At 32.8% G+C, this 19,581-nt stretch overlaps 2 protein-coding genes and 1 non-coding gene across 3 annotated transcripts; 1 reads left to right on the top strand and 2 right to left on the bottom strand.

The window, feature by feature from the left end:
* Window positions 1-310: 310 nt before the first annotated feature.
* LOC145821903 (uncharacterized) lies at window positions 311-1,267 on the bottom strand. The gene has a single exon (XM_082918475.1). The coding sequence runs from the start codon at window positions 1,265-1,267 to the stop codon at window positions 311-313; it is 957 nt and encodes a 318-aa protein (XP_082774601.1).
* Window positions 1,268-7,592: 6,325 nt separating this feature from the next.
* Window positions 7,593-14,449, top strand: LOC114267899 (TRAM, LAG1 and CLN8 (TLC) lipid-sensing domain containing protein). The gene is made up of 3 exons (XM_028208986.2): window positions 7,593-8,107; window positions 9,846-10,123; window positions 13,844-14,449. Exons 1-3 carry the CDS (start codon window positions 7,861-7,863, stop codon window positions 14,156-14,158), a joined length of 840 nt encoding a protein of 279 aa, XP_028064787.1. The 5' UTR covers window positions 7,593-7,860; the 3' UTR covers window positions 14,159-14,449.
* Window positions 14,450-15,120: 671 nt separating this feature from the next.
* Window positions 15,121-15,205, bottom strand: TRNAM-CAU (transfer RNA methionine (anticodon CAU)). Its single transcript is given in 2 exon segments — window positions 15,121-15,156; window positions 15,168-15,205. It is a non-coding gene; the product is annotated as a tRNA-Met (tRNA).
* Window positions 15,206-19,581: the final 4,376 nt, after the last annotated feature.

The following is a 19,581-nucleotide window of genomic DNA, read 5'->3' as shown; positions in this document are numbered from 1 at the left end:
AGCCTTTGTCCAGTAGTTCTTGGAGTTGGGTCTTTAGTTCTTTCAATTCTGTCATGGACATGCAGTAAGGGGCCTTTGAGATTGGTTGTGTACCAGGTTGGGTTTCAATGGTGTATTCGATTTCTCGGTCAACTGGGGTACCATGCAGGTGTTCAGGAAATACATCCGGGAATTCTCAAACCATAGGGATTACATCAAGTTTGGGGGCCTCTTGTTGAGTATTGATCACATAACAGATATAACTACAACAACCTTTTCTTAGAATTCGTTGGGATGTTATGAAGGATATAACACATGGAGGGGGAGAGATTCAAGTTCCTTCGAAGACAAGCTCGAGTTGGTTTAATGACCAAAGGAAGACCTTTTTGGCTTCACAATCAATAGAGGCATGGTTGGCAGCTAACCAATCCATTCCTAAGATCACATCAAAGGTACTAATGCAGAGGAGAATCAAGTCTACATGTAAGGTTTCACCTTTTAAGGATACAGTACAAGATTTGTACACATCAGCACTAAGGGCAGAACTACCAGAAGGAAAAGACACATATAGTATATATCCTAAGGGTTCGGGTATTGATGTTAACTTGGTAGCAAAGTGTGGTGCAGCAAAAGAATAAGTTGAACCAGAGTCAAAGAGAACATGAGCTAAGTGACCACAAACAGAAAGTGTACCTGACACAACATTCTCAGTAACTTCTGGGTTTCCAAGCACCAAGGAAAAATCTCTTCCTTGGCGTTTTTGATCCTTTCTCACTCCTCCAGGTATCATGGGTTTTCGGACTGGTTCAGAGGGGCCGGCTATAGGACTGGCAAGCTTTGGATAATTTCTCAACAAGTGGCCAACTTGGCCACATCTAAAGCATACTCCCGTATCTTGATGGCATTGTCCCCAATGAGTCCTTCCATAGGTAGAACAAGCTGGAATGGTGTCACCTCTGAGATTTGTAGGACCTTGATTGCTTGAACTAGTTGTGCCCGTATTTACCCTCTTGAGAAGCGCAACAGCGAGTCTTCTGTTATCTCTTTCCCAAAATCGTTTCCTCTGGCTTGGTTCTCCAGAGCACAAGGCTTTAATCCCTTTTTTTGCAATGTATGCTCGATCCACCACCTCCGAATAGGTGGGTAGTTTCAAAACCTCCAGCTTGTCCTTGATTTCAGCATCCAATCCTGCTTCGAATTTCCTGACTTTTTTAGCTTCGGTGGGGATGATGTATGTCGCAAATCGAGCTAGTTGTGTGAACTTACTCTCGTATTCGGCCACCGTCATGGTTCATTGCCTTAGATGTATGAATTCTACCACCTTTTGTTCCCGTAATGAATCTGAAAAGTATTTTTCATAGAATACCTTCAAGAATCTTGCCCAAGTCACAATTTCTTCTTTTTTCAAGGTAAGAAGCCACTATTCTTATGCATCATCTTTGAAGGTGAATGTAGTGAAAGTCATCTTCTATCTTTCTGTGCAAGGTAGTGCGTGGAAAATTTTCTCCATATCTCTGACCCAAGCTTCTGCCACCAGTGGATTTGTGCTGCCAGTGAATATGGTAGGTTTCAAGTCCTGGAACTGTTTTATTGTAGTTGGTTCTTCTCGTCGTTCAGGCAATCCGCTATTAATGTTGGTTTGTAGGGCTCACAGAAAACTAGTAACTGCTCTTTCCATGATTTGCTCCATTAGGTCGGTTCCATTGACCGACGATCCGGTTCCATTTCCATCATTAGCCATTACTACAAGGTAAGATGATATAAGCATGATATCACATTGATACAACTTTGATACAACGTCATATATAACGTATTAGTTTTATTAGTTTTACTATCACATTAATACCACATAAAACATCATATATATATATATATCATTATTACTATACATAAGGCGTTAGTCCAGTCGTCAAGAGTTAATGTCTAATCCTACTGATACAAAAATATAAGGATTAGACTAAAAAAAAAAAAAAAAGATTAGCGACATCTCTCGGTCATGCTCCTAGAATAGGTCATTGAGCCCCCACGAAAACTAGCTCTGGAAGACTGGGTCATGGAACAGCCATGGGAACTCCTGCTGTACGAGGGACTCGAACTCCCATCCACTAAGCTCAATCCCAAAACAGCACCAAACTACCTGGACCATGTAGATCGGTACACCGTGGTCATATCCCCAAAACTGCCACCTAGTGAGCCGTACAAGCATCTCTAAGTATGTAGTACTGTCAGTGTAGTCCACAGTTGGGGTCTGGACAATGTGCTGTGGAGGAGGTGTAGTAGTGTGAATGTGGCTACTAGGATATATATTCCCTCTCCTCTCGACAAAGCTTGGGGGTAAGGGAGTACCCAAGAAATGCGGATGTACCAATCCAACGATGTGCGTCGGCCCAATGTATCTCTCTCGGGTGCTAGCCCAGCTAAGTCTTCAAAACAGGTAGTCCTCGTTAGGGTTGGCCTGCAAAGATATTGGCCTCCCCATGAGTCGGTCAAGGTTAGGGTGGGTCTGTCCAATAGTGCTTTCTGAGTCCCCACAGCCCTCCAATAAGTTAGGGGCCAGATGCGCTCCCTGAGGCTCGAACCAAATCAATTCTTCCTGGTGTGCCATGTCCTACAACACAAGAAAACTTAGCCTACCTAATATTTATTTAAATCATGTTGGACACAATATGTTATTTATTTATTTTATATTATGACAATATATATATATAATTAAAAAATTATAATGTTGGACAAAATATAGTATTTATTTATTTTTTATTTTATGACTATATATATATTTTTATTAATAGACACTCAGGGTTTTTTTATTTTATTTATTATAAAAGCTTTGATATCACTTTTATCATGACCTAAACCCGGTACCCAAAGGCTCAGCGTCACAACAAGATGAATATAAAATAATTCAAATAATTTTGTAGTCGTAGCGTAAGCGAATAAATTAAATAAATTAAAATAAAATAATTGGGTACCAAATGTTTATTAAAAGAAAACAAACATAGTCATTTGGGCTTTTATTTTATTTCAGGTGTCTACTTAGAAATGTAGATAGTACAAAAAAAAAGGAAAAAAAGAAAAGAAAAAGAAAACACTGTGGTTTATTCCCCGTCTTGATCCTGCTAAGTCTCGTCACCTGAAGGGGTAACAACTATAAGTACATGGCAGAGTGAGAAATATTATACTGTGAGTATAATGGCACAAAATAGCCATTGATAGTTATTTAAGCTAAAATATTAACATAATTTAAGTTGCATAAATAAATTATTTAAATGGCAGAAACTGAAATACAGAAATTACGTAAATAACTATAACCATGGTACAGAACAGAACAGGGGTCACTGGAGTGACAATCAGAATAGGGGTCAATGGATCCATGACAAACAGAGGACCACAAAGTGGCCAAACAGGGGCCAATGGTTTGTTTTTTTAAGTCCCCTAAGGCATGAGACTCCCGTAGTGGTACTTACAGAAAATAATTGTTTACAAGATTATTGTCAAATAATTTTTAAAATTTAAATAAACATATCCATGGATTTCAATTTAAGCAAATGGAGTTCAGGAAATAATCCACGTAATTGAAACATTAACATAACCATAAAATATAAATTATATAAAATAAATTATGGTAACTCAAAACATTCGTAAAATATTATGGTAACTCAAGGTATAATATAACTTACCTTAAGATTCACCCTTAGCCTTCATTTTCCTACTATAACTCCCAGCAACACTTCCTCAGCTCTCGAAGCTTGCCTCACTACGAATGGTTTCCAATTTCTTGTCCTTACTTTTGAAGCTTACTGCGCAGGTATTTCACTATTTATAGGCATGTTTGCATGGTTTCAGATTAGATGGGCTGCTTCAATCTTGGCCACCTGTCTAACAAGTGTTGTTTCTCCCTCTCTTCACATGGCCTAAGCTAGTGATCACTTAGTCACCATTCTATATATTAGGATAGTAATAAACCACCATATATTTTTCTTTTTTTAACCTTTGATTTAATTCACATTTGGCCCAAAGTTTTAATAATCTAATTAGATTACATTTTATCACCTACAACCATAACATTAATAAAATACTAATAAAGAATTCTATTTATTGCAGTATTGAATTAAATTTACAAATTCGGGTGTTACACTAGCTATATTCATTCACTGTGATAGTGAAGCAGCAATATGACGGGCATAGAATCATATGTATAACGGTAAGTGTCATACATTCGTCGAAGACATAATACCGTTCGACATTTGCTCTCACATGGAATAATTTCCATAGAATATGTGAAGTCAAAGGAGAATATTGCGGATCCATTGACTAAAGGGCTAACTAGAGAGAAAGTGTATTATTTATCGAAGGGAATGAGATTAAAGTCGATTACTTAAAAGTCGCCATAATGGCAACCTAACCTAGTTAACTGGAGATCCCAAGATCTAGGTTCAAAGGGACAACCGAATTATGGATGACTTAACGTATCATTAAGGAAGTTTGCTCCTACCCATTTCTATGATAAGAAGAGTGATATCTGCAGCGTTAGTAGGATAAGCTTTGCTTTTAATGATTTTTATAGCTTGGACATCCAAGTGGGGTATAGTAGAATACTCTTAATAAGAAATCACCTATATGAGTGTGAACTGGGCTAGTTTTATGAGAATTGATAAGGCTAAATTCTCTAGAGCACTCATGAATTACCAAGCATTGTTCAGGGCCAAAATGAATACAACCGTAAGAACCAAACTGTGTCTGCGGATACACTATGTAGTCTATTGTCTTGGCTTACACAAATAGCTGAACAGTTTAAGGCATCGCGTCCACTGGTTAGCCAGTAAGTCCGATAGGCTTTTACTAGAGGAGGTTCAAAGCCAAAAGCTACCTATCTCGATGTGGTGTATTTTCTTAATGTACTCTTTCTTTGTCTGCATCCTGTTGCATGTCCGTTATCGTGAATTTCATTCATGTGGGGGATTGTTGGAAAATAGCTTTGAAAATCCTTATTTTTTGCTAACTTTGAGCATTAATTAAGGTAGGACCCAAGCGTTATTTTTAACATTTTTTATTGGGTTCATGTTTAATGACGCGTAGTGAATAAAACCATGTATTTGGTTGATATAAACCATTTCCGGATGAATGAGAATTCTACTCACATTTTTTGGTTCATGGAAATGTATTTAAGTGGGTTTTCTATACATTTGTGAAATGTGCTTGTCCTACATTGGAAAGGCTTAAAGGTTTGAATGGGTTTATATACTTTAGTTTGGGATACTTGGGATGGGCCCTAAGGGATAACCAAGTTTGTAGAAGGGTGAGGTTATGGGTGAAGTGGGCTAGACCCATTGGACCCAAAACAAAAACCACACGCGTGCATCACCGCCGCTGCCGGTCGGTCGGGCAGGCGGGCTAGGCTGCGCTTAGACGCTGGCGCGGGTGCGTAGTGTGAGGTTAGGTTGGGCTTGTCTGACCCAATACTTATATTTTTGGACCAAAAACATTTGTAATTTATTTATTTATTTTGTTTTCAAAATTCAAAATAAATTGGTCCATAATTTTTCTTTCACCCAAACAGATCCCTAATAGGTTCATAAGGCCCTTACCTGAACAAATTCAAAAGGTCCACCCGAACAGGTACAATTTTCACCCGAACAAATCTATTTCTATTTTGAACAGATCTGTTCCTATTCTGAACAGGTTTTTCCTGTTAGGTACCTATTCTGAAAAGGCACTTTTTCTCCTATATAAAGCCTGCTTCCAGCAGTTCATTTGATCAGATTTTTCCATCATAATTTCGTTCTTCTTTCTCTGGTCTTTTTTGTGTTTCTGCATCTATTCTGCATTTAATTTTTAGGAAGAAAAAGAGAGAGTTACATCAGAGTTTTTGTTCGCCAGAGTTGAATTTGTAGTGTTGCAAATTTAAGTGTTAGTCGTTGCATCCTGGGAAGTAGACACCGGTAAAACTCGAAGCACCAGAGTGATGACGAAATCTACTTTAAGGAAATTGTGTCCAACACAAGTCTCGACATTAATTTCTATAAGCGTTTAATTCAAAAAATAATTTATATAATTATTTTTTGAATTATTTTATTGTACTGTTTATTTAATTTATACATTTAATTTACACACACACCACTATGGGTATTACAGTCATGACCACCATATTGTAACTAATCTTATCAAGTATTAACCAAACCCTCACCAATTAATTTGCAATCTATGCTCTAGCACAATCATTCATACTTTCAATTATTTTCTCTCTTCATATTCAACAAAAGTGTTTTTTTTTTTTTATATGGTAAAATGGGTGAAGAATGGGTGTATAGTAAGGAATGATGCTGCGCTGGCAATGGGTGAGGGAAGAAAGGGCAATGACGAGAGGGACGTCACTGAACATGATGTTTACGAGATACAAAATCATTATCTTTTTTCTTCAATACAATTTGAACTGTTTAATAGACAAAATGATGAAATAGCATTACCTCATTTATAAGACTGGACATACCAATTTTTTGATAAACTGCAAATAAGTCACTATCTTATTATAATAGTAGATAGATGGAAAAAATGATTTGTATGTCTTTTTATACAAATGTAACAATATTTCATGCTTGCTGATTCATTCAAATTTAATTATAAAGACAGTATTTTTGAAATAGAAGAAAAGTAATAGATTTATTTTTAAAAAAATAATTATATTATAATGTTTTAAGGTTTTATAGTTGCCATTTTATTCACATCTAATCATAAAGAGGATATTTTCGGAATAGAAAAAAAATAGAAAAGTAATTAGTGTGTTTGGTTTCGGTTTTCTGAATTCAATTTTCTAAAAACTGAGTTTTTTTTGTTTTTAGTGAATATTTTTTAAATTTTAAGTAATTTTTTTTATTTTTTTAGGTGCACCTTACTTAGATATATTTAAATAGTAAAATATTTGTAAAAAAATATTTTAAAAAACTAATAAATACACAAAAATATAATAAATGTACTGAATTTTTATTTTTTTTGTATTTTTTGGTATTTAGTATATTTTTTAAAGATTTTTTCACAAATATTACACTTGTTAAGTGTATTTTAGGCGTGTTTAAAAAATTTTAAAAATTACTTAAAATATTAAAAAAATCATTGAAAATATTAAAATATGAAAAATAAAAAAATAATTTAGAAAACTATTTTCTAAAAACTACACCCAAACAAGCTTAAAATTATTTAAAAAATAATTATATTATATTTTTTTAATGTGTTTAATATTTGAATGTGCTTAAATTTCAAAAAGTGTTCAGTTTTTCGATAAATATAAATTACTAATAAATTTTAGAGAATATTTTTAAGATACAAAAAGAAAACTTGAACTTTTAAAATGATAATAAATTAAAAATACATAAAGCGCTTGTTGCATTTATCACTTTAGAAATAATGGTATTATATACGCTAATTAATCTATATATTAATATATCAATTAATATTATATTATTATTATTAATTTTATCTATTATATAAATTATAAATATTTAAAATTTTTAAAATTATACTACATTATTTATTAATATTCTAATTAATATATAACATTATTAAGACACGTGGCCCGAGTCCCCAAATTAATTACTTTGCCGGCGGTTGAAGGAAAGTCCATGAATACGTTACAGCGCATAAGCCGACTCCCCTCTCAATTAAAATGAGATGAGGCTCTAAAATGAGCTGCGTCACGCTCCCCCAATACCTACCGTAGATACTTTTCTCTCTCTCTCTCTCTCTCTCTCTCTGCTTTTCTGGAGGAGGAACCAAATCAAAGCTACCATACAGATATACTTTTATCACTGAACTTTATATATATATAGAGAGAGAGAGAGAGAGAAAAAAAAAAAAAAGGTTTTAGAAAGAGAGAAATAGAGAGTGGGAATGGCGAGGAGAGGACAAGATGATGAGAACAAGGCAGGGGCATTCTTCATGGCGACTCTGGTGATGTGGGGTGTGTCTGTGTTCTTCGAAATAATGTTCAACAAGCGCACCGAGCTCGTCCCCATACTTGCTGGGTTTTGCTTCTTCCAGTCTGCCAACTGGGTCATCCGCAATTGGGTCTCTCGTGATCCACTCTTCGTCAACACTTGCGTTTCTCTCCTCCATTCCTCCATAACCTCTGCTTCAGGTCCTCCCCCCAATTTCCTTCTTTCTTTCTCTACATGTTTGTGTTTTTTTATAATTTATGTGTATATACTCCTCACTCTCATATGTTTCCTACTCTGTTTTCAACTTTTGATTTGTTTGGGGGTTTGGGTTTATTGATTTTTTTGATTGGTTTGTTGGTTGATGTATCTTGCTTTTCTTGTGGCAATTGGAGTTCAAGTTGAAGGAAGTATAAATCAATGAACTATATAAAAATTAATTTTGACCAAGAAATTTTAGAACAATGAACTTGTGGCTTTGAGACGTGTCGTCGAATAACACATCTTTTTGTATAGAGATTACTAACAGGTTCTAGGGAAATCACTTCCTGGATATACAAAGGGTATATGTTGAAAACCTCTATATAGCAATTTTGTAAGTTTTTCATTGAATTCTTCTGGGAAACTATTGAGGCCCTTAGCCAATCAACAAAGCAAAATGATATATAAGCCCACGTTCTAGACTACGTGATGTGTAGAAGAGATAGATTGGCTGATGATTAGAGAACACATGGGAGAGAAAGTTCTCTTAGATATTCTAATAGACTATCACATTACTAGATTGGATTTGAAAGGTGGGTCTAACTTTTGGGTTAGAGTAGCACTACTCATTAATGTTGTATAATGAATGTTTAGCTTCCTCTCCTATTTATAGCATTTGTAAGGAGACATATCCACTACAACACAATTCTAGGAGCCTTAAACCCATTCAACAAATGAGTATTCACTTTTAGGAATGTCTAATTATTCACAAAAGGCATGTATTTTAGTTGCCACAAAAAGGAAAAAAAAGTCCTGAAGACGAAACTTTCTTGCTTGTTACATTTTATTTCTAATTTCCTAGTATGTGATTTCCTTGGCAGACTATTGATGATTTGATAAATTTGGAGCTAGGGTTTTCCATATAGTCCGTATTTCAACATTTTAAGCTTGATTAAATTACGCAAATAGTCGCTAAAGTATACGAATGGTTCCATTTTGATCTCCAATGTTTAATTTGTGTATCAATTGCATCCCTGAACTTCACACATTACTCCAATATGGTCCCCAACCCTGATTACCATCTAAAAAGCATACAAAAATGGTTACATCAGCCTTTCATCAAAGCATTTGAAGGGCATTAAGAGGAATATATCCCATTTCCCACCTAAATGAACCATGTAACACGTGAAATGCACATTATTTATAAAACAAAACACATCTAAGCCTTTCACTCCATTACTAAGAGCCAAATACATAGTGTGTTTGGCACTTTGATTGATAGTATTTGGCATAAATATATGCGGTAATATATCTTTTATGCCCTTTAATCCAAGTTAGGAAACGAGACTACATTGGATTATTAAGTTTCAGGATGCAAGTAATACAAATTAAATATTAGAGGCCAAAATGAAATTTGTGGTTTACTTTAAGGACTATTTTTGTGTAATTTACCCTTTTGAGTTTCGGGGAAAGCATCTTAAAAGGTTTATTTTGTGCCAACTGGTTTAATGAAAGCAGTATCTAGAATTATGAATATTACCAAATAGGATTGTTTTTGTGGTTCCATGATTTGGTTGTGCTTTGCTAACAACTCTTATGATCAATCATTTCACTTTAAATGCCCGAATTATGTAACTTCATTTTTGTTTAATGTGTCATCTCCATATTTTTGTCTTGCTTCTCCTTGGCCTTCCCTTGTCTTGTTATTGTTAATAATTGCAAATAATGTCTACATTGCAGTGGTTTTGATTTTGATCAATCAGTGGATGACAAATGGTTCATACAAGATGTTTGATCATTCACAGTTGTTTGGGGGTACTTGGCCTTGGGCATACCAGGCATTGTGCTTTTCTTGTGGTTACTTTGCATATGATCAGTGGGATATGTTGCTTTATCAATTATACAGTGGCTGGATCCCTTCAATCCTATTGCATCATCTAATACTCCTTGTTTGCTTTACGCTTGCGTTATATCGAAATGTCACAATCAACTACCTTATTCTCACTCTAATTTGTGAGGTATGTCAGTATTATCCTGATAACTCTTTCCAAACTCTGTAGTGTGATTGCTTTTCCTTTCTACTATCTCTTTATGACACTTTTTAAATAATTCCTGTTTCTTACATTTAATTAAAGAATATATTTATCAATGGGTGATGGTTTAAGAGGTTGACATAAAATTTGGATTCATAACATCGTGATGGAAGTTGGTCTCATGGAGCCTCATATGTTAGTGTTACTAGTAAAAGTTAATTTATGAACCATTGTATCACAAAGCTATTGGGATTGCATTTAAAGGGAGGGATGGGATCAGGACTCAACTTTTTTATAGCTGGCTTTTAGAAAATTTCATAGAAGTTAATTTAAGGTGAGAAAGCTAACAAACCATGAATTGGTTAGACACAATAACATAAAATAAAAATTTGGGCTAAAAGAAACGAAATGGCTTACAGGAAAAATTCTGTGACAATCTTGGACATTTATGGCAATTCTTGTGCTCTCAGTTTAGTCCCCCATTGGATGGGGTCTGTTGATTTATCCAATTTTTCTGAGGGCAGAAATTTGTCCATCTCTGTTGAAGTAATGCATTGGTCTTCTTCCACAGGTCCACTCTATTTGAACACCATTCTTCCACTAGCACGTGGGTTTTTCCATATTATTTGGATCAAACTTTAATTTCTGGCGACTTTGTCAAACAATTCCTCACAATTTCATGATAATATTCTACTTCAAGTTAATTGTAACAGTAGTCTCCATGCACCATTAGGCAATTGAAGAATAGACCTGGTTGAAAGCCTCATTTAAGTTACTTCATGTCTCTAACAGCATGATCATGGTAGTGGAAATTTACTCGCTAATATAAAATATATTACTTTGAGAACATAGGAATATTTCTTACAAAGATAAGTTCTAGAAGATAGCTAATATTGCCATGAAAGAGAGGTTTGAGATTACCTTTATGTTACATTGACTCAGGTATACATGTGATGTGGGTGTCAAAAAATATAAAATGCATACCATTTCTTCATTTTAAATCAGATTTAAGTGATTTTTTTTTTTAATCGTTGGAAAGCTCTTTTAAAGTATGAACAAATGGTCTTGTCAAATTTTGCAAGCCAAAGAAATTTTCACATGATGTGGAAGTTGACCTTTCTTTTGGAGACCTCTAAGGGTATTTTGGTCACTATGCAAAATCGATTAATTTCTTAGTTTAAGTTAAGCATAGAAACTCTCTCCTGCAGGTTTGTCAAGACTCAAAGAGGGGGTTTTAAGGAAGCTTAGTCAAGCTAAAACAAAATTTCTAGTTTTCTTGAAAATCAAATCAATATTGATCTTGTCATCTTATAGCATTTTGAGAGGGAGCCCAAGTCTTGGAGCCAGTGAAAATGAGGTGTTACAGAGGGAAAAATATTGAAGGACAGTGGTAAACAGCTAAATATGGTAATTCTTGGGGTGATTAGACTTCATTAGTTGTGAACATGTCTCATGGGTCACGGGGACTTTGCAAGGGTTTTGGCTAGTTTGGGAGGAGGACTCAAAGCATGTTAGCTTCAAGGTGGGAAGAGATGATAAATTGAAATTCTGGTGACACAAGTGGTGTGGAGATAAGACACTTAAGGGCTTTCCTTGCTATTTTCCTTCTTCTTGTTGATAGAGAAGTTGAGGTGGTAGATTATGTCAGAGAATAGTGGGGTTTTTAGGGAAATTGGTGTAAGTAGAAATTGCTAAGATTGGTAGGGTTGGATCAGTTGAATAATATTCTCAACCTGATCAATGAGTATCAAGGCATTGTAGACGGTAAAAAAAAAAAGAAAAGTGGTGGGCTATTTGGAGGAAAGGAAGATTTAAAGTGAAGTCATTTCATATGGCTTTATTTGGAAGTAGAAGGATAAATTTTCCTTGGAACGGCATTTGGTATGTTGGGTCTTTATCGAAGGTTACTTTCTTTGTGTGGAATGCACCACATAAGAAGATTCTTACAATAAATTGACTAGGTAGTGAAAAATTATTTTTAGCTGGTGTTGCATGTGTAAAGGTGATTGGAAGTCAGTAGATGATTTGCTTATTCATTGCAAGGTGGCAAGGGGCATGTGGGGTTTGGTGTTGGCCTTAATTGTGATGAAATGGGTGTTCTATATGGATGTGGTGGAGTTATGTTTGGATGGTGGGGAGGTAAGGTAGAGAAATAGAGTCGAAAGGCCTGGCTGCTAGCTTCTTTATGCTTGATGTGGCTTTTATGGAGTGAGCGAAATAGGACCTTTCAAGGGGATTGAGGAGCCTTTGCATAGGCTTAAAAGTTGGTTTGTTTTAGTAATTTTGTATAGTTGGGTCTCAGTGAGAGTTATGCCCAACCTAGATATTGTTGATTGTGTAGATTCTCTTCATTTTTAAGAATCTATACACTTTTTTGTCTGTTGAGTGTATAGGCCAAGTTTGTTTTGGTTTGTATAGGCTGTCAAGGCTTAACCTTGTACATGGGTAGCGTCTCTTTGTTATGCATTTTTATATAATATGATTTTTTTTTTGGGGTGAATTACGCTAACAATCCCTATAGTTTGGGGCTTGTGTCACTTTGGTATTTGACTTTTCAATTATGATATATTTGATCCTAAATTTTGAATATTGTTCCAAATAACGACAATCAAATATGTTTTATTTGCAAACGGTCCATTTCAAGGGCAAAATCGTCATATAACTTATTTGGTGTTTGTTAACTTGTATATTGTTTAAAATGTAATGACTTTTTTTTAATAAATAATACTGAAACTTTTTTAGTTATAAAGTTTTATTTGGTTTGGTTTTTGTAATCTATTTTCAGGAAAAAAAAATTTCTAAGTAATTAAAAATTAAATTGGTGAAAAAATTAAAAACATATCATTTTTATATAATTTTATATTTTGGAAAGGTAGTAATTTTTTTTTTTTTTTTGATATTTATTTTTGTTAAAATAGTTTCTATTTTTTTAAAAGTCAAATATAGCGACAACTTTGATATCATTATTAAATCAAAAAAATCCAAAACTATAAACATTTCATATATTAAACATATCGATTACACATTAAAAGTCTAATAACAATTCATTACGTGATAACCATCTAAAAATATCTGTTAACAATAAATACAGTCATCTAGTATATAATAACCATCAAAAAATATCAACAAAAAAAATCACCCATTACATGATCATCGTCATCCAAACATATACTAAAAATTAATTTGGTAAAAAATAAATAAATAAAAATGTAAAAGATTTATTATTTTCATATAATTTTATCTTTGGTGGGTAGAAATAATTTAAAAATTCAAAAATAATTTTTTAACATTTATTTTTATCAAACTAATTTATATTTTATCAACTTGACGATTTTGCTTTTAAAATTGAGAAATATCTTCAATTGTCCTTATTTGGAATGAGATTCAAAATTCAAAATCAAATGTATTACAATTGAAAGGTCAGGAATCAAAATGACACAAGTTCTAAACTACAGGAACCGTTATTATAATTAGCCCAATTTTTTTACTGCAATGGCAACAATGGATTGTAGAATGTGCTAACGTAGCGGGTTCCCTCATTGCCTCTATCTAATCCCAGATTTCTAGGTGTCTAGTGCAATAGCTAAATTTTGTTTTCCCAAGTCCTAACTACTAAAAATGGAAGAATTTTGTCAATGTTAGAGCTAAAATTCTTGTCATTGTACCGTTGTAAATGTTAGAGCTAAAATTCTTGTCATTGTACAGCTGCATTCTGTCTTTCTGCATGTGAGAAAAGTGCGAAGAATGGCTGGCGTTCGTGATGCAAAGAGCAAAATTGTGGAGGCAGAATGGGTTCTTAACTGGGCCACATTTGTTTTAGCAAGACTCACTTCTCATGCCCTCATCACTGTCAAGCTGATCAAAGATGCTCCTAAGTTTGGAAAGGGTGTGGAGCTTCCACTTGCTCTCTTTGGCATGGCGGGAATGAATTTTCTGAATATTTTTCTTGGTGCTGATCTCTTTAATGCTTATAGGAGAGAGAGAAATCCCCAGCAGAAATCTCAAAATCATAGTGAATGACAGACCATGTGCTGAAGAATTTCGTCCCTTAGTTTATTCAGTTTATATGTACTCTTATTTTCCAAAAAAAAAGAAAAAAAGAAAAAAGAGAAGGTGTTTGCACAGGAAGTTGGAAAGATTTTCTATAGCAGAGGAAATGATTATGTAGTTTGTTTTTTATTGTAAATTGGAGACAGAACAATTTAGCACAGTTATGAGTACGGAAAGAGAAGGCGACAATACTATGAACACCATTGTACTTGTGTCTATTGCATAGAAGAGACTTTTTTGTGTTTTTTGGGCACAAATAAATCAGTGCGAACTAGTAGTTCTTGATCTTTGGATGTGATGTTTTACATGATTATCAGAAAATAGCAGTGTTTGCTAGCATGCTATCTCAAGAAAGTCAAAATGGGGTTATAGCAAGAATCCCAAGAAGTTCCTACGTTTGCTGTGATGTTATTATTCTGAAGAAATGTTGCACATCTTAGCTGTGTTTTCCTTGAAACACATTTCTCTCACCAAGGGTCTTGAAATGGGATGAATGTTATGTGATTAGCGGTCTGTAGGACACACATATTGATGTAGCCAATCTTTAGTTCATTTTATTGGTAGCCAATCGTTGGAGACGTTGTTGGGGACTAGTAAATTGTGTTGTATTTCTTATTGGTACCAAAAACTTAAATAGACAGAAATGACATTCATTTTCCGATATGGTCATCTTCCATTCATAGTTCCTTTTTTGTTTTTTTTTTGAAGAATTCCTATCCAAGTTAATGAATTATACACAACATTCTTGAATTGCTATACTAGCATATTTTGATTAGAACACAATTGAATCCAAGATACATGATGCTTTGAGACAAATGGTTTGCACGAAAGAAGCTAAATTCTTTCTTTTATTTTTGTTGATAAATTTCATATGTAAATGTAGTAGAAATCCTTGATATAAATAAATAAATAAATAAAGAAACCAAAAAGAATGGGGTGAGAGAGGCTCGAACTCTCGACCTCAGGATAACTCAGAAGCTATGAGACCTACGCGCTAGCCAACTGCGCCACCACCCCATGTGCAATTGCATCCCATATTATGATAGAAATACATGTATGCTTCTGCCTTGCGGAAACCTTCTCAATATACAACTTTTTTCCCCTTATTCCCTTTCCATCAATTACAAATTCTAGGTAATGATATAACATAAAGAAAAATTCATTTATGATTAGCTTGGGAAAAACTCATTTATAATCTATTTGTGATATAAATAAGCTTAAACACATTGTTAAGCTTGTTGAGCTCTAGTCAAACGCTAATCAACACTATGGCAGTATTATCTTCATTTCTCCTTATTTTTTCAGTTTTCTTTCCCTTTTCCCCCACAAATGTATCATACAAACATAAGAATTTGAAATCAGGTAAATCTTAAGAAAACAAAAACAAAACAAATAAATAGTTTTCTGACATTATCAAGATTCCCTCCTCCCGTTAATTTAGCTCAAGCCGTGTTAACCTGGTTGTGCAAATGAGCATAATAGCCTTTAAGTACTATTCATAACCTTAACTAAGTGTAATTTACCTATTTATTAAATTATCATTTTATTTCTTACATTTTTTATTTTTTTTTTTTGTAATTCCTTGACTTATATCTTTTTTTCCACTATAAGTTTTTGAACTTTTATAAGTTAAAAAAAAAAAATCAACCATTAATGAAAGTAAGAAAAAATATTCATGTTTCTTATTTGAATTAATTTTAAGATTTAATTTAATAAAAATAATTTAAATGAGAGGAACAAAGATGGAGATATCGATTTTAGATGTAATAAATAACAAATTATTTGAATATTTTATTATTTTTAAACAATTTCTTTCTTCAAGTAAAATTGCATTTTAATTAGATGTAAGATATGACAAATTGTTTAAATAGTTTATTATTCTCAAATAATTTCTTTATCTTTCAATCCCTATCAATTAATTTTAATTTATTTTTATTATAATGTGATTAGATATTTTTTCACTTTTATTTTTATTTTTAAAAATTTTGTTGATAAAGTGAGAAATAATGACCTATTTTTTTTAATATCCATCGATTAGAAATTAAAAGATTTAAAGATAAAAATTAAAACTGACGAATAACACAAGATTGTGATAAGATAATAATGATAATCTTTTTTCATATATATTTATGAGGTAGCATTTGTTGATTTTTATAAGTCATTTTTTTTATTATTATAAATATGAAATGTTATTAAGTTTATTTTTCTTAAAAAAAAAAATTAACACACAAATATGTTTACAAAACAAAAGAAATATGTTTTGTAAATTGCTGTGGTATTAGATGATGCTAGCTAGTACTGATGAAAGAGAAAAAATAATGGAAAAATGGAAGAAAGAGCATGATTTTCTTTTTACAACAGATTGAATTTCTATTTATTGTTTAAATATATTTATTAATCTAAGTTGGAGTTTAATAACACATAAGATATAGGCCCCGTTTGGTAGGGCTGTGGAAAAGTGATTATAGTTTATAACTTAACAGTTTATAACCTATAACTATGAACGTAAGCTGATTTTTGACTTATAAATTAAGTTTCTCCTCCCCCACTCAAAGAATAAGTTGATTTTTGACTTACAAAAAGCTATAAGCTATATTGTTAAACTGAACCAAACATATCAAAATAGCTTAAATTAAGCTAAAAGTTGAAATAAGCTGAAAATAAACCCTACCAAACAGGGCTATAATACGTTAATCTCTATTTTTTTTTTTTTAATTATTATAGATTTATATATTGATGAACCAGATAAGAAAGGCTTAATTGTCTCACGTTATAGAACAAAATATAAAACATTGAAAATATATCTAAATTATAGAGTAAAACATAGTCCAATTACAAATTTATGCAACATTCAAAGATTGCTCCATTGATCCAAGGAGTTCATTTTGTATAAAAAAATTAAAAAATAGAGAAAATTGGTGATAAATCCAATTTAGAGAATATCTAAGACAATAGATTAAGTGAATATTTTTTGTTGGTAATAGATCCACATTTTCTAAAATAGTTTGATAAGAAATCCTTTTATTGGTTTTGAATGACATTTTATTTATAATTTTATCACTCTTCACTTTTTATCTGTTCAAAAAATTTCTTATCTATTCAAATTTTTTCTTATTTGTTCAAATTTTTTTCCTATTTGTTCAAGGTTTATCTGTTTAATTTTTTAATCATTTCAACTATCTGTTAAATTATTTGTTATCTGTTCAAATGTTTTTTTGTTTGTCTGTTACAATTTTTTCCTTATCTGTTTAACCCTATTTCACATATTTGTCAATTTTTTTTTCAATTTGTTGCGATGTGTTTCTTCATCTACATCATCATCATCATCACAGCAACAACAAACAAAGAGAAAAAAAAGAAAAAATCATATTATCATCCACATCATGTGAAGGCCAACAAACAACTTAGATATATGTTATTGATCTGAGAGATTTCTTCATTTCCCAACCCCATCATCACCACCACAACGGCAGATCGGCGGCGGCAAATCTGAGATGAAGAAGATGAAGAGAAGAGAGAGAGAGAGAGAGAGAGAGAGACTGTATACACAAATCATTGAAGAGACAACTTGTATATACAAATCGAAGGTCTGGTCTTCTTCCTGTTCTTCTCTTGGTCTTCGTTCTCATGAGATAACTGTTGCAGTATCCATGGAAGACAAAGGTGAGGAGAGCTGAACGCGAAAATACACACACACACACACAGAGAATGTATATACACCCCCGATCGTCTAGAAATCGATCAGATTTGGCAGATCTGAGCGACGATCGAGATAGCCCCTTCATTCAGATGCCGAACCACACCTAACAAATCCGCACCGGCGGCGACTCCGACGATGACACAGAAGGATCTAGTTCGTGGGATCTCGCTCAAGCTCCAAGGACTTCGTTCCCGACGAATTAGATCCGTGGTGGTAGGTTGGCAGGAGGAAGATAGTGGTTGCGGCGGCGGTGAAAGTGTCGCAGTGGAGGTGGTGGCGGCGGCAGTGACTGAGGCGACGGAGTCGGAGTCGGCGTCGGCGTCGCCGGGAGAGAGAGAGTGTGTGTTTAGGGTTTGGACAGTGTTGTCTATGGCTTTATATAGAGAGGGTATGTTGGTCATTTAACATATACTTGTGGATAATTCTATTTCCATATACTAATTATTCTCAATATATACACTTAATGAACATTTTTCCGTACACATCTCTATATTCCAATATTACTCTCATTTTCAATTTTAAAACCCTAAATCTATGTTTGGTTTTAATTTTTGAATCAATTTTTTGAAATTTTTATGAGAAAAATATAAATTAATTTGATAAAAAATAAACACCAAAAATGTATTTTTTAATATTTTTGCCCCTAAAAAGATGAAACCATATTGAAATAAGAGGTTTTTTTTTTTAATTTATTTTTGAAAACATATTCTAAAATTATATCAAACAGAGTCTAATTTTATGGTATTTTAGAAATAGGGTTTGAGTAGAAGAAAATGAAGGTATTATGGTATTTTAATTTTGGGACAAAATTATATTAATAAAAATTTTCATTAAGTGTGTGAACTGAGTAGAATTAGTGTGTGAAAATAGAATTACCCTATACTTGTCCTTATGGGTAAAGAAAATCAACGTCTGGACCTTTAAACCAAGAAAATTTGAAATTGGATTTCTCAACCAAGTACCCGAAAAAATAAATAAGTTAATTTATTTTAACTTTCTTTTAAAAAAAAAAAGTTCAAACAATAAATATTTTAGTTCAAATGATAAATTTTACGTTATTTAGGTAGTGTGAAGTAAATCTTATGTGAAATTATTAAGGTATTATCTATAATAACATTAATTTTGGAGATATGGTTTCTTTTTAAGTATTTTATCAATGTTTAAATATTTTTATAATATCTTAACAATTTAGAATTTTTTTAATATTGTATAGAATTTAATAATTTTGTTCAACATTACTAAAATAATACATGGTTCTTTATTAATTTTTTTGTTCAAACTTAGAGAATGGTGAGTGAAATTTACAATTTGAATGTATAAAGACAATATTAAAATTTTTGACTCATAATACATAATATCAGCTTGACATTAACTATTCTGTTAAATAAACTAACAAAAGATTAATTGTAAGAGAATCTTAATAATAATTTTAAAAGTAAAGAATGCTTTTGTAATTATTAAAATTATAAGAGAAATCCCAGAATTGTCATAAACCTCAGGAAAAGTAAGTGTAATTTTTATCCAACAAATAATGACCACAAGTAATTAAGATTTAAGTTTGATGAAAAAATTGATGCAATGATAATAATCTTTAATTTTGTAATTGCTAACTTGGATTTCCAGCTGAGCTAAAATCATGATGATGACTAGTTGATTCAATAGAAAAAACTGAAATTCCACCCACAACTCTGAA

Source organism: Camellia sinensis, chromosome 3 (genome assembly GCF_055761805.1).
Source record: "Camellia sinensis isolate YWXY chromosome 3, ASM5576180v1, whole genome shotgun sequence".
Classification (NCBI taxonomy): Eukaryota; Viridiplantae; Streptophyta; class Magnoliopsida; order Ericales; family Theaceae; genus Camellia; species Camellia sinensis.
This window is presented reverse-complemented; position numbering and strand designations above follow the sequence as displayed.